General features: G+C 45.3%; 1 protein-coding gene across 2 annotated transcripts in view; it reads right to left on the minus strand.

Moving 5' to 3' along the window:
* The window catches only part of Mrvi1 (murine retrovirus integration site 1 homolog), a 109,530-nt gene that overhangs the window by 25,954 nt on the left and 67,347 nt on the right, over nucleotides 1–16,229 (minus strand). For both annotated transcript variants that reach the window (XM_005351000.2, XM_026781028.1), the window contains 4 exons: nucleotides 8,089–8,212; nucleotides 5,124–5,154; nucleotides 2,478–2,618; nucleotides 1,584–1,715 (listed from right to left, as the gene is read on the minus strand). In XM_005351000.2, coding sequence (XP_005351057.1) covers nucleotides 1,584–1,715; nucleotides 2,478–2,618; nucleotides 5,124–5,154; nucleotides 8,089–8,212 — 428 coding nt within the window. The remainder of the gene's footprint in view (nucleotides 1–1,583; nucleotides 1,716–2,477; nucleotides 2,619–5,123; nucleotides 5,155–8,088; nucleotides 8,213–16,229) is intronic.

The following is a 16,229-nucleotide window of genomic DNA, read 5'->3' on the forward strand; positions in this document are numbered from 1 at the left end:
CTGTACCTCCAGTTACAGACAGAAGTCCCCAGGGGTTTCAATGCCTTCTTCTGACTTTTGCTGGCACCAGACATGCATGTGGTGCACAGATCTACATGCAGGCAAAATATCCACACACATATAAAAACAAAAATTTAAAAATAGTTAAGTAAAATTAAAGAAAAGAAGAGTGAAAAGAGAGGCGATAACGTGGAAATATATTTGGAAGGGTTACATACAGTGGAAGTGTCTTTTCCCCCACACCCCAGAGTCCCCAAGAGGACCCAGCTTAGGCACTGTCTATACTAGAGGGGTTTCCCTATAAAGGTCCTCACAGCCATGTGGGATGGAGACCTGGCCCTTCCCTAGTGTTCTTCTGGTGTTGCTCCCAGCTGGACCTACTTCCTAGGCCACAGTGCTGAGTCAGGAGCTCTCTCTCCGGAAACACACAAGGGTGGGTCAGCCTGGTGGCCTGGCTTCCTTTCATTTCCCAGGCGGTGCTTGGGGACGCACCCTCAGAGCATCTACTCACACAAGCAGTGTGGCAGGACATGGCTACAACGGTGTCTCATGGATCAATGCTTTCTATGCATTGAGTCAGTCATACATGGCAGCCATCATAAGCACCCCTGCTTTGCAGCCCCAAGTGACTCTCAAGTGTGAGTGTGATGAGCTCCCGCCATGGTGTGAATGAGGGGTGGAGGCTGGACAGAAACTCAGGCACTGCAGCACTGTGTGGAGGTTCCATGGACTTCAAAGCTTCAGCGTGGCCCAGGTATGGAGTCTAACCTGGCCTGCGCCAGCTCCACCGGCCACTCACTGATGCTAGAACGATTTCAGTATCCCTGACTTACTGAGAGTGTCTGGGGTTTTGACAGGTCTGGAAATAGCACATATATACAATGAAGTCTCTTGGGAATAGGACCCAAAGTCTAAACACATTCTTCATCTTATTATACATGTTGCCCAGAGAGAATTTTGCACATTTTTAGTGCATTTTGGCTGTGTCTTGTTGCAGAAAATTAGTTGTTTTCCACTTGTAATGTGATGGAGGCACTCAAATGTTTGGAATTTTTGGGATTTTCCTCTCTCTGGAAGTTATCTTTCTGAGAACATGCAACATCACGGGGGATAGAGTTGGGAGGTGGAGGCCACTTTACAGGGTTACCGGGTGTGTTAAATAAAAACAGCACGTTTACGTAAAGTATGCTCTGCCCAACACTGCTTCTGTAGGAGCTGAGTATGTATTTCGTAAGAACAACAAGAGAGAGGGGCTCCCCAGTCACATATACTTATAAAACACACCGGGAAAGCTAATTAGACGTCTATCATAGGAAATTCTCTAGCTCAGCTACGGTGGACCAGCTCTAAGGGAGGAAGGCAGTACACAGTCTACCTCAGATTTCAAAGTCCACAGAAAACAGTTCCTCAAGGAATACTTCAAAGGTTTAATAGGCACCAAGTATGTTGGAATATCTCAACAACCTACAGAGAATGCCAGTCATCAAGGGGTGGTACCACTTCTTGCCCCTATTTGTGTCATGGTACTAATTACTGAAGCTGGAACAATGCCAGCCAGCAAGGCTCAGTGCCGTGGGGCTCACCTGGCGCACAGCCCCCACCACTTCGGCCCTGCTGGAGAGGCGGGCAGCCAGACGATGCAAGACCGCGATGTCTTCCAGAAGCTTCTGATAGGTCTCTCGGTGCTCACAGTGGTACCAGATGGAGGATGAGGACTGAGGGATGACAAGGGCATCACTCTGAGACTTCAAACTGTTTTCCCACCTGTGCATGCTGAGACCCTAACCCCAATGTGCAGGTGGGAGAATGGGCCCTTGGGAGTTGACTAGATCACCCCAGTGCAGCGCTTGTAAGCAGGAGTAGTGCTTATACGTCAGGGGCCCCGGACTTTTCTCTTATTCTCTTTCCACCATGTCGGGCTAGAATGAGGGGCTGGTGGTCTGCAAGTCTGAAGAGGACCTCAGGGAGGACCTGACCATGCTGGAACCCTGAGCCTGGACTTCTAGTCTCCAGAGCTAAGAGAAACAACATGTTTATTACTTAAATCACCCAGCCAATGGTAATTTATTAGAGCGGTTTGAGCTGACAAGATGACCCATGCCAAACCTGGATTCATTTTCATGAGACAAGACCTGGGTCTCATCCTGGCTAGGAGAAGAAACTCCTACAAAGCCCAAGCCACAGTGTCTTCCAGATATTGGAGAAGCCCAGTAGAGACAGGTTACATCTGGCTGGCTGGCCTGAAAGGAGTCATAGCCAAGCCAACCAGCCCCCTCCTAAGGAGCTGCCTGGGGTCTGAGGCCAAACCCTCAGGATCTGTGCCTCAGCTCCTCCCTATCCTTTGAGGAAGACTGTCAGGGCCTTGGCTCCCTTCTCATTTCCAGAGACCACGTGGTTAGTGAAAGAAGTGTGGTATTGAGCCTCACCCTTAGAAGCCATGGCTCTGTAAGGACTCCTTAAGCTAGGCCCTCAATTACCGTAATGGAAGCCTTGAAGTTCTCCAGCTCCTTCTCGGTGTTCTCTTCCGTCAGGTTGCGTTCCCTTTCCGCCTGATTAATTCTAGACTCCAAGGTGTAGCTGTCATTTCTAAAGGCCAAGGACAGTTGTACAAACACGTTCTGTTGGGAACAAGAGTGCGGTAGAGGTGCTGGGAGGAGTCACTGCGGCCAGCAAGGCCAGGGTGGGATTCTTGCTCAAGCCCTCTACCAGGAAATAGTCCAAGGCCTCCACGTGCAGACAAACCCAACCCCTTCACAGTGAAACACACACAAAGGCACAAAAGACAACCCTTGAGGTCCAGAGCACAAATGTAACCATCAGACAATAGCAGCCTACTTTTCCCCAAATTAAGAGCATGAGTGTTTGGGTTGAGATGGGTTTAGTCCAGTGCAGCCAGCTATGGAAGCAGTCTGGATTAATACTGGGATCTATTGTGAGGCAAAGGGGTGGGTAAGAGGTTGGGAGATTTGCATGGAACCCCTGTATCTAAAGAAGAGCAGGTGAGCTTCAGGCTTGTGGATTTAAAGCAAATTTCAAAGAGTCTCTAGCCTTGTTATTTTTAATTCCTATGTCAGCTTTAAGTAAATTCCAGGTTAGACAAAGTCAGGCATGGATCTGTTAAGATAAACTTCCAGGAATAAATATTCTAGCCCAAGATGAAACACACCACATGGAAACTATTTTTTTTTTAATTTTTAAAACATTCTGTGTGCATGGGTGTGTTGCCTGTATGTGCATCTGCACACCAAGTGAGTGTGGTGGTCTTGGCAGCCAGAAGAGGGTGTTGGATCTCCTGGAAATGGAGTTACAGATGACTGTAAACTACCATGTGGGTGCTGGGAATTAAGCCTAGGTCTTCTGGAGCTGGTGCTCTTAACCACTGAGCCATCTCCAGCCTCCAAGAATGAAGTTTTCAAAGGTGGCATTGCTCAGATGTGGAATTCCTAGAGGAAAGGGAGCTACCAAGAACCAGGCTCATGCTATTAATACTGCTCTCGCCATAACACATCACTACTGGGGAGGAAAAATAGGCAGACTCCACGCAAGAAATAAGAAGGGAGTGAAGGAGGAGCTTCAGTTCCAATCGCTTCATCTGTCCTGCCTGAAGCAAGTAGGAACAGCTTGCTTGCTTTCTCTTTCTTCTTTTGTGGTGTGCGTGTGTGTGCGTGCGTGCGTGCGTGCATGCGTGCGTGCGTGCGTGCGTGCGTGCGTGTGTGTGTGTAACAGCATACGTGTAGAGGTGTAGAGGTTCTTTCTGCATACCATGGGTCATGAGGTTGGCAGACTCGCACAGCATACACTTAAGCCACCCCACCTGTTCATACTTTGTGGTCACTGACTCTGCCTGGCTTCTGAAGTTCATATAACATGGCCAATGGCAATTATTTCCAGATGAAAACTGATCCCTAGATGATGAGTTCTACTGGAAATGAGCCCTTACTGATCATCACATTGTTGTGAATTTTGTGATTGCTGCATTTAACCCCACAACATCTCTCTGGAGTTAGGACTCCTACACCCATTTTACAGGCAAAGAGACCAAGACTAGAGACATCGTTAACTTGTTCAGTTTGACAGCAGAAGTAGCAGTGCAAGGGCTTGGCCTTCGATGCTCTGATTCCCAAGTCTGTCTTATTTCCAGCTTGCTGATGGCTATGCTAGAGCATATCTGAGGACAGGATCTGGCATTAAAGACCTGCCATGGTCAGTCTCCACAGATGAGAGAGGGGCTGACTCACAGCCCGGTGATGGGAATTCTCTACTATCCAGCCTCAATCTGTGACCAAGTCTCAATGCTTAGCTATGCCTGACTCAAAGGGTCCTGAAGTCAGTTGGAATATTTGTTTCCAGCTCTCGATCTTAGTAAATCCTGAGTCTGAGACCTTGAGTGAATTGGTTTTTTGCCCGCTTTTTCTTCTGCTTTAAATCCTACTCTATCCACTTGGTTGAGCTACTAGGAGATCCGTTTCATGGAGGGCTGTGAGCATTCTACAGTAACAACATCTGGTTCAAAGTCATTGTGCTACCTAAGGGTAGACAGCTCAGGTTGTCTGTCTGCCTTTGTTTGCTTATCTGGTCCACTTCACGATCCTTCCTGTCTCTCCTCTGCTGTTTCTTGTCCATCTGTCCTTTCACCAGGATGGAAGTTCTTCTCACCTCACCCATTACCCAACACTGGAACAAGGCGACCCACAGGGTCGTCATGGTCAGATCAGGGAAGGCCGTGCCAACAGCTTTCATGCTATCTGTTGTGCTGGCCTTCTAGCTGCAACTTTGTCCTCCAGACCAAAGTCTGGAGTTTGAAATCTGGCCACATTTTTTAAAAATTGAAATAAATCTGGTGTAGTTTCCTGGATGAGTTTGCCATCATGGCACCTCGACAGTCTTTGAAGGTGGAGGCATCAGCAACCTTCTCACCTCCAACAAGACATGTCAAAATCCTCCATCAATGGAGGCAGGCACAGGAAACTCAGCAGTGGGCTGGGAACAAATATCCAGAATGTTCCACAGTCATTTGTTCTCGCTCTTGTGTAAAAATGTCAGGATCACCCCCTGGAGGAAGGGAGGTTTGGGTAAACCTGTCAAAGAGTTACTACATTTCCCAGGGTCCTTGAGTCACTTACCTCAACTTCCTTCTCAGTGAGTGGAGGGGCACTGTGAAGAAGAAAAAATGCACAAGTGAACCTTATCCAACCTATTCAATGACACAGAAGGGGACTTTGAATGACCAGCAAGCCACGCACACCAGAAGAGGAGCAAGCAGAGCTTGTGAGAGGAAGAGGATGCAGAATCCTCTTCGTCTCCTGTCATCTGTGAGACACTGACCTTCACAGAGGTGGTATGGAAAACATTAGATGCTGAGGTCAGCCCTCCAGGACAACCACTATGAACCTTCTACATCCCAGCTTGCTCATATGTTAAATCAGAATAACAACCTCTATGTTTGCACATAAACACATGTGTATGCATGATCATGTATGTAGCATGTGTGTGTGTGTGCAGTGCAGTATTTCACATACACCAGTTCCATACTCTTGGAACCAACAATATATATTAAAAACTTTGAAAAAAATTGTGTTTATAGTGAATTTATTCAGACTTTGTTTGGCCATATTTTTTAAGCAACACAGAAAAGCATCTATTTATATAGAACTTATACTGTATTGGTTATCATAAATCATGTAGAGGTCATTTAAAGTATGGGAGGGTTGTATAGACTATATGTAAGTACTGTGCCATTTTATACAAGGTCTTGTGCATTTGGAGTTTGGTTTCTGTGTTGTGCGTGTCCTGGAACCAATGCTCACTTCAGATTAGCCATATACGACATCTTGGCTATTATTACTGTTCATGTGTGTGTGAGGAATCAGAACACACACATGCATTTGTCACTGACTGTGTCTGTGACATGTGTCTGTGGAGTAAATTGTAGCTTTTGAGGGATTTCTACCTCTGCAAAGACTGCTCCTTTCTTCTAGACTCTGAGGAGTGTGACAAACAACTATTTGGTTCAGAACTACAAGACAAGAAAGGGGTTGGAAGAGCTCATTGCAGCAAGACCGCCAAAGCTTGGGATCAGGGTGTGAGTGAGTACCAGCTGCCATAGAGGCAGCCCGAGAGGTTCCTGCACAATTTCCACAGCCCGCCCCTGTCAGCAGACTCCTTATCTGCACACCCACTCCATATGGCTTCCAGTGTAATGTTTAGCAACTAAAGCTGGCCCCATTGGAAGCCCCGATAACGTAAATACCACACAGGCGCTTTCCTGTGCTGGGCGGGGAGACCAGGAGGGGTCCAGCTCGCCTCAGAGGACTTGGCGAGCAAGCAGGCCATCAATAAACTTCTCAGGAAACACAGCTTTCCTCCCTTGGATGGGTACAGAGGGACCCTGAGAGCAAGGGTAGGGACCAGCCATCTCTGCAAAGGGCTGGTCCTCACCTTTGACATGGGACATCGAGAGCCTTCCTGTCAGGATGAGACAGCAAGACCCTGTGGCCATCAAGCTGCCAGGAAACAGAGCGTGGGGACAAACAACAGCAAAGATGTCTGATGCTTGCAGTGTTTGTCACAGCCCCACCCCACAGGCCCTGTCCTCCGAGGGTCAACACACTCTCTTACTGTTGTGTAGAGCAGGCAGAAACTGTCTGGGGGTTTACCAAAGAGCTCAGCGTGCTTCTGACAGCTGGGTTCACTCGGGTATTACATGAAATTTACATCTTTCCATAATTAATTCAGCAAGCTTGGTTTTCTATTTTAGTGGCACATTCTGCCTTGGGCTACAGAACACATCAACATATATACGGTAAGGAACAGGGTGGTGCGATGTAGGCCAAGTGGTCACATGGCACAGCTCAAGACTTGCATAGGCAGCAAGGAGGTGGACCAATGGAGCAATGGAGTGTCTTCTCAGGTAGTCCTGTGTGTTGATATGCCTGTTTCAAGCCTTTGCTCATTTTGGGACACTCTTTATCTAAATTTAATTGGATTACAAGAATTCTTGATAGAGTCTATAAACTTTATAGAGTCTATAAAGAGTACTTTGCCAGGTAGATTTTTTTTCCATTCTGTGTGCTGTCTTTCACCTTCTAGACAGTATCGACAGCACTGGCTTTATTATTATTATTATTATTATTATTATTGTGATGTACTGTTCACCTATTCTTTTTAAATCTTCTGCTTGTGCTTTCCTTGTCTTATCTAATGTCATGGGCTAGCCTAAGTTCATAGCTCATGAGCCTTGCTTCCTGCAGTTCCTAAGCTTTCCGCGGTATTATCCTTAACATTTAGGTCTGCGGTCCATTTTGAGGTGGGCGTTTGTAGATTACAGTAGCTCCACTCTTTGGCATGTGATTTGCCAGCTGTCTCACCGCCATTTCTTAAAACTTCTCCTTTTTCCTGAAGGTTATTCACCAAGTCTCTGCATGCGTGGCCTCTTCTGGTGTCCTGGATTCCCTTCTATCCTATCATAAAGGTCTTCCTTGGCTCTCCCCAGTGCCTTGCTCTTGTGCCATTCTTTCTATTGCCCCGTCTCATGGTCTTCCTAGCAACTTCCTTATCTCAAATCCCTATGCCGTACTTTCCCATCCAGTTCTCAAGGATGTGTCCAGTGCTAACACTGTCCCAAGTCCCTGCCCACAGATGGCCTCACTTAGCGCACCCTGCTAGCGGCAGAACACTATGATTCCTGCGAGGGTGATGAGCTAAGACTCAGGAAGACATCTGGGGCTTTCTACTTAGTTCTTTGTGTGATTTTGAACGTTGTACATCTCTCCATACATAGTACGTCCCACAGGTAAATGGCTGATCTGGATTGAACCGTGTTTCCCCTGCCCCAAAGCCCACCACTCACAGCTCTGGTGACCCTTACATCCTCAAAGGTTCTTGCCTGTGAATTCCATATACTCTTGGAGTTGGAAATGCCAACCTGGCCCACGCTCGTACTTGGTGTTTGGTTGTATCAGCCCTGCCTGGACCACTGGACTGGATCCCTTCTGGGATAAGAACCAAGACTGATACTCCTTTGTGTTCCACCCAGGCTCTAACATGGGTGCCCCTGAAAGGTCTTCAAAGCTGAGGTTGTGGTTTTACCTTCCAGTGAGCGTCTTGTGCACCCTCAGTTTGCGTAGCAGTATGTCAGAAATGCTGGGCATCACGTCCAGACCACTCCTCGACTCTTCTTCCTCAGCTGCTGGGGCAAGTTCAGAAGAGACCCCTGGGAAATGAAAGTGCTTCCTTTAGGATGCCTGTTTGAAATCAAGCTAGTGCTACCGGCAGCTGGCTTCAGGGCCCAGGAAGACTGGCAGCTGCCATGGAAGCACTTGCCACCTGCTAGAGCCCTTATAATTGTCTTCTATCTTACTTTACCCTCACAGTGACCCGAAGAGCTGCTTCTCAATCATCCCTTCTTCTTTTTTTTTATTTTATTGAGCTCTACACTTTTCTCTGTTCCCCTCCCTGCCTCTCCCCTTCCCTTCAGCTCTCTGCCCTGGTCCCCATGCTCCCAATTTACTCAGGAGATCTTGTCTTTTTCTACTTCCCATATAGATTAGATACATGTATCTAATCTATCTATTAGGGTCCTCATTGTTGTCTAGGTTCTCTGGGATTGTGATTTGTAGGCTGGTTTTCTTTGCTTTATGTCTAAAAATCACTTATGGGTGAGTACATAAGATATTTGTCTTTCTGGGTCTGGACTGTCTCACTCAATATAATGTTTTCTAGCTCCATCCATTTGCCTGCAAATTTGAAGATGTCATTATTTTTTCTGCTGTGTAGTACTTCATTGTGGAAATGTACCACATTTTCCTTATCCAGTCTTCGGTCAAGGAGCATTTAGGTTGTTTTCAGGTTCTGGCTATGACGAACAATGCTGCTATGAACATAGTTGAGCACGTGTCCTGTGGCACGTCAGTCATCCCTTCTTACAGGTAGATAATATCAGGCTCAATACAGTTGGTAACTTGTCGGAGATTACAGGCATAGTGAACAGCACAGCCTGACTGCAAACCAACGTCTACCTCTCCCCAGTTGCTTCTTCCCATAACTCTCCACTGTGACAAGTAGGATTGTAGTCAGTGTTTAGTGTTGGTTTCTGGCAACTGGAAACTGGTTGGCTCTTTGGTTATGGTGTTTGGGAAAAACCTCTCTATTTGGCAGGCTCTTCAGGGGATATCTTGACTGATAATTTTTTTTCCCGAATATTTTCAAAACCACTATCATCTAGCTCCTACCTAGAAGTCAATATCTGGTTTGCCACTAGATAGTAACAGAAGAGGGTATTTTCCAGGATAAGGCTAAGGTCGTCAGCCCTGTCACAGATATGAAAACTACGGATGTCTGCTAGTCAACAGAGTCAACAAACAGCCTCTGCTGCCTTCTGAAATGATGCAGGATTGTATCCGGGAAACAGAGAAAGCAAACCATAAATCTCTCTTCTGCTTGAACAGCTCTTGTACCTCAGCAAACCAGCCCTTTCCTGGATCTGTCCCTTATTTCCCCATCGCTCTCTAGGGAATCCCATATGCATGGTCTCCAGGCACCATCCCTTGTCTATACATCTGCTGTGTTGCTGTCTGAGAGACCCGGATGTTCTCCAGCAAGGTCAACACAGGACAATGGCCAACACCCTTGGCATTAACCTTCACATCCACACAAGACAGACTGGCTATGATCTACTGTGTACCCACAGCACGTTCAGAGTGAAGTCAAAGCCTCGGGTCTCTTTCATCTGTGCCGGTTCAGGATCCCTATCCTGTACAGTGAGCGTTCTGGGTTTACAGGCAGCAATCTACTCCTGTTTTTTCCTGTCTTCCAGGCCTAGCAGTGTTCCAAACTTGCTTGTCCATTTTTCAGAATTGCAGGTCAGGCTAGAGATCAGGACTGAAAGCAGAGTTGTAGCAATAATTAAATGGAGTTAAGGCTGGGATTCCTACCATTAAGGAAGACCAAGCAGGGAGGGGAGGAGCACACTTAGATTCCATTAAATAAGTTTTAAATAGTTCGCTCCTTTCAATAACGAAATGCCTATTACTTCAGTTACTCAAATGAAGGCCACAGGGCCATCTTTTGGGGACAGAACAGCTAGCAGTGCATTCTGGGTAAAACATTAGACTAGATGTTCCTGTAGCTCTCAATCAATGCTCGGGTTTTCTGCTGGCATTTATTGCTCACTGACAGTTCCACGTGTCAGGTGGCAAAGCTGCCACCTGTGGTCTTATGTATGTATTCATGCACTTCCACCATGCACAGTGGAGAACCAGGCAGGCAGGGCACACCTGAAAGTGTGGGTAACTAAAAGATCAACTCTAACGTCACATGAAGAACACACTCGAGGTGTCCCTCTAAAGAAGGCCTTAAGTTGAGGAGGAAGAAGAGGAAAGAAGATGGAAAGGGGTAAAGAAATTAATTCGGACTTCCAGCTCCTGTAAAAAAGCAGTCCCATAACTGGATACCAGAATTAAACACCGTCTTCTTGAATGTAGCCAAATTAACAACCATACACACAAACAAAAAAACATCTCTACATGCAACAACGTTCAAATACAGGAAAAGACAGTGCTAAAAAAAATGGCTAAAAACAAGAATTTCCTAGAAATGAATGTGGTACCCTCACCTTTGACGTGCTTCTGATGGAGTGAGTGAGTGGCAGGAGACACGGAAAGCTCCTAACGAAGCTACCCATGCATATAGGTCCTACTTCTAGAAAACAGCAGAGTGGCCAAAGTCTGGGGATTTTGTCTGTCTTTCCCTCCCTTTGCTGGGCAGAAGAGCGAATGACTCCTGGAAAGGGTTGGGTCAAGTATAGACACGTGCTTAAACTCTTGCTATAATTCTGTCCTAAATTGGGTTCCAAACCCCACCAATCCCCAGCAGTGGTAGCAGAAATATCCCAATTGGGCACAATAAACTCAAGTTTTGAACTCTGAAGCAGAAAGCCAGTCCTACAAAAGCCGCCACTCACAGCTTTGTCTGCGCTTCTCTTTCCTTCCCAGCCGAGCAGCACAGACCCACACGAGCACCCAGTGTGCTACTAAACTCCCAAGGAAAAGGAGGACAGAGAGCCGAGCAGAGGCTGGAGGCAGGGAATGAAATTAACGTGCCACACACAGAAGGAGGAGAGGGGAGACCCAGGTAGAAATGACCAGATCAGAAAGAACTGAAATGAAAATCAATGACATGGCAACCAGACAAAAATACTAGGGTTAAAAGAGGAAGGAAAGACGGAAGGTAGAAGGGAAGGAAGAATGGAAACACACAGGAGGCAGATGTCAGGATGGACACAGAGATGCAAGAAACACAGAAAAACGCAAAACTGCATTTCTGTGCAAAAATACATACTGTAAATGCGTAACTCTAGGAGGAATTAGAATCTGAAGAAAAAATCAAAATAAAAAACCAGAACACGACAAGAAGATCAAACAATTCCTATTTAAGGAAACAAAAAGACCAAGTGCAGAATGAATATATTCAGTATATTGAAAAATGAGGAAATATATATGATTTTACTTGAGTTAGTATGGCGGTTAAGAGGGATTGACTTATCATAAAGGATAGATGGAAGGAGGTGGGTCCTAAGTTGAGCCCTACTGACCATTTCAATAAGCTATTCAAAGACATAATGGGAAAAAATTGTCCTCAGTGAAGCGGAGATGAACTTGGAGATTGACTATACATGTGATGTTTTGTTTTTAAGTCATGTCTATAAAGAAATGCTACTGCTGTTATTCTTAACAGAAAAAGACACCTACAGGGACCATGAGGGCCAAGGGACACCGGAAACCAGCTAGCGTTGGACGTCTCTACAGCACTGAACACAGCGGGATGACAACGGTGCACAGGAAGGAGTTAACCAAGACTTTTATAGCTATGCAGCTTATTGCTAAATAAGACAGCATTGTCAAATGTGCTACAACTGGGGACACAGAACACCTCTGGTGCTTCCCAGAGAGACCACTAGATGATGAACAACAGCTAAACAAAACATAAATCAAAATAAAATGCTTAGGAATGGTCAGCCACAAGGAAGGAACTAGTGGTAAGCATGAAACCCTTTTAATCAAGTCCACAGCTGGACAGCTGGACCACTGTAAAAACTGGTTGCAGAGTAGAATGTAAATCTTATAACCTAGATGACATACAAAGAAGAATTCAACATTTAGACAGGCAGAGACAGGAAAGCAGGAAGATACCACAGACAAGGAAAATGCTTAACGAGATGTTCTACTCTTTTTGCTTTTCCGGTGCTCCACTTTTGAGGTCTTTTTAATCTGGGAAAGACTGCCTCTCCAAGGTTATCTAGTTCCAGGGAATCCTCTCCTCTGAGTGTCCCTTTGACATCTAAACCAATCCAGACAGTCTAGGACTTACATTCCCAACCATCTGCTTTCTCCATCTCTCATACACCAAGTCAATATCCATCCTCGCCCTACCTCACCATGCATCCAATGCTCAGACACCTCTCTCCTTTCCAGAGTCCACTAAGATTACTCCGACAATCTGATCCTAAGCTTGCTCAGGGTACCGACTCTGCTTAGCCCACCCCTTACCATGAAAATCCCAGTAAAGGAGCAAGATCACTTCTTGTCCACCTCCTGACTGACCCTGGTCCTTTCCCTCTTGACCCTGGTGGTGCTGTTCCTCCTATGCTAGGGAATCCATGATATAAACTTCTCTCCTGACAATTATTTCTGGGTCTGTGTCTCTTGCCATATGTGACCCAAACTATGCTGGGTAGAGAATTTAGAACAGTTATTATTCAAAACCAAAGCATTAATGCCAGAAAAATCCACCACAACTCTAAACCCTTAATGTATGTATTTCCTAATACATTGTCAAAACTAATTTCTTCTCTTTGGAGGAAGTAATTACAGAGATTCAGCAAGTTGCACAGTTTCACTTCACTTTAACTCAAATTCAATTAAATTGTAATATTTTTATTTTGAAAGGTACCTCTAGTATACTCTCTCCCCTTCCTCCCTACCCCTTCTGTATTTGTGGAAAATGGCCTTTTGGTGCAACAAGGTACTTTTTTCTCTCTTCTCCCTTCCAAGGCTAAAGCCACTGGTTAGAGTGAATTTCTTTGCGTCTGTCTTCTCAGGAAGGTATCTTCCTTGTGTGAGACATCAGACTGGCCCAACCTCGGGGTATGCAGAAGGACCATCCAGATATCCTGATTCAGACATCCGACCACCCCTCAGATAGCATCAAATGTTAAAGTTGGGTTGTGATATATTATAATGACTCTGTCTACCCTTGGATTTCCTCGCATAGATAGTGAAGGTAAGTCCATTCATTCATGAGTTATTTCCCTAGTTGTTGAATAATTACTATGTCCCAGGCAAGGAGGGCTTGGAGCTAAAGACAGAGTCCTTACTGAGCAAAACCATCACACAGCTGTCCCTCTTATTGCTTAAGAGGATGAAGATTAATTAGAGGAGAATTCAAAATGGCAGCTCAGTGGACAAAGAAGAGAAGAAACCCTCCATAAAGAGGGGAACGTGTGTTCTCAGCTGAGAGATGGAGGACAGAGGAGCTGCAGAAGGAAAGGCCAATGTGGACAGCTGGAGAGAGGGCTCTAGACAATGCTCAGGAGGTGAGAGGCACTAACCACAGAGCCTTGAGGGCCCTTGAGGGTCCAGTGCTCATCCTGCGAGCAGAGTGAGGCCTCCACATCAGAAGTGTGCTTCAGAGACTCTGGATGTGGTGTGGGCTGTCAAGGAGTTGAGAATGTGGACTGAAGGTCCCACTAGGAGACACCTGAAACACTAATGGCTGCTGGGACAAGGCCATCTCCTTGATGGTATGGTCTGAGCCCCCACTTTTGTATCATACCCCCAGACAACAACCAAGGAGTGGCCCATAGCAGCCTCTTATCTTTGTCTTGGAATAATGACCAAAGAGCAATGCATTGTGTAGAATGTTTCCTGAGAAGGGAACAGGTTGAATAATTGGGAAGGTTGGATTTACTAGGAAAAGGAATCTTCAGAAACTGAAAGAGCCAAGATTCTGAAAACCCCAGAATGCTCTGATAAGGACCTATCTTGTCTCCCAAGAACGGCCAACAAGCCTCATTAGAGATTCAAGTCGAGCCTGGAAATATTCTCTGAACCGGAGCTCAGAGAGCTCCTAATTCTTTTGTTCTGGGTACGGGGTGGGAAGGGGTCTGTAGATGGCTGCTGCCCAGCGTTGTCCTGTCCCACGTGGTTGACAAGATAGAGTTCCATGGGCCAGCAACAGTCATCACAATAAATGTCAGGTTCTAATTGAACCAAAGACTAGGATCCACAGAACAGGACACCTGTGTAGTGAAAGCTGCAGGGGCCATAATTATCCCTACTGCAGAGGCAGGCAAACTCAAGTGCCAAAAGAATAGGAAAGCCACCCAAAGCACAGCACCAGCAAATGAAGGAACCAAAACTTCTAGTCACCCACACCCTAGGCCTGAGAGAACACAGAAGGAGGTGTTCATTTATTGAACACCCACTGGGGTTAATTTTGTTTTCCTTTTAAAATGTTTTATACATGTGTACATGAATGTGTGTGTACATGCGTGTGTGTGTGTGTGTGTGTGTGTGTGTGTGTGTGTATGAATGACAGGGGATAGGTACCCACACTTACACAGCAAGCACTTTGCCCACTGAACCAACTCTCCAGCATAGTTTTCTTTTTAAAACTGGGTGCTTACAACAGTCAAATTCACTACCTATTCATAAAACTCAGTGATTGACCATTAATATTAGATAGTGAGATTTTGCTACAGGCTGCGTATATCTATATTGACATAATTTGTGGGAAAGTTTGGCTAGACACACACAACTCCCACACATGCATGTGTGAACCTTTTAGGATACCCGCTTTACTTACAGGATGACTAGACACACACAACTCCCACACATGCATGTGTGAACCTTTTAGGGTGCCCGCTTTACTTACAGGATGACTTTTCCTAGAAAATAAACATTCCTATAATATGTAAGAGAACATCCGTTTACCATTGTTTATAGTAGAGAGAAAAGGTGCGAAATAAGTATATATCAGTTTAATCTGTACTTTAAAGATTTAAAGCTGCATAGGCATTCAGTGGGAAACTGTCTCGGTATATGGTTAAGTTGACAGGATGCTGTGGCAGGTGCCTAGCCAGCCACTAAATCTGTCCACATGGAAGGAGTCTGAATGTGGCACAGGAACGGCTACCAGGCTGGCAGCCACACTCCCAGCTTCTTTTGCTGTCGGTGCTGCCACTACAGGGCTGAAGCAGGAAGAGGGAGTTACAGTCCACGCCCTGATCTGGAATCTCTTGCTCTTTCCCCTCTCACAGGACTCCAAGGCTGCCCAAGAGCCCAGTGAAAAGAGCAGAAAAGCGTCCCGGGATGGCTGGGTGGAGCCAAGCCAGCCAGCACCTGAATGCCTTACTCTAGAATTACAACTGAAGAGAGGATGGTAATACAGTCTGGAGTCCCTGGGCGCCAACAGTTAAGATTTTATTTTAACCAATCCAAGAAAAGTTGCAGACATTTCAAACAAACACAGACACAGACCTGGGTGGTGTGTATAAAAGAAAATATAAAAATACCCATAAAAAAGAAAGAAATGGAAAATCACTAAATAAATTGAATTAGGTATGTAATCTGTTCAACGAATATATTTGATAGATTCCAACACTAATTTTAAGACTTGGGAAAGAAACATATGTAAAAATTTTAAATTATATAATAATTTTAACTATATAATTATATATAAAATAAAAGGTTTAAATAGTACCTGGGCTGGTTAGTTTTTTCATCTCAACACAAATGAGCCATATCTAAGAAGAGGGAATCTCAGCAGATAAATTATCTTTATCAGACTTTCCTGCGGACATCTCTGAGGGGCATTTTTATGATTCATGGTAGATGTAGGAAGGTCTAGCCCACTGTGATCCTCACTGGTATAGGAAAACAAGCTGAACAAGCCAGCAGCTTTCCTCCATGGTTCCTGCCTCTGCTCCTGTTTCAGTTCCTGCTCAGACTTTCCTAAATGATGGCCTGTGATCAGGACATAGATGCTAAATAAACCCTTCCTGCTCCCAAGTTGTTCTGGTCCGTGTTTTATCACAGTGACAGAGAGACCTAGACAATACCATGCTTTATAATTATTACATATACTTTATATCAGATCATAGAAATATATTTTAAATAGTACGTTTATTTAATAAGAAGCATGACTCTTGAGAGAAAAATAAGCACATTAAA

This window comes from Microtus ochrogaster, chromosome 8 (assembly GCF_000317375.1).
Source record: "Microtus ochrogaster isolate Prairie Vole_2 chromosome 8, MicOch1.0, whole genome shotgun sequence".
Lineage (NCBI taxonomy): Eukaryota > Metazoa > Chordata > Mammalia > Rodentia > Cricetidae > Microtus > Microtus ochrogaster.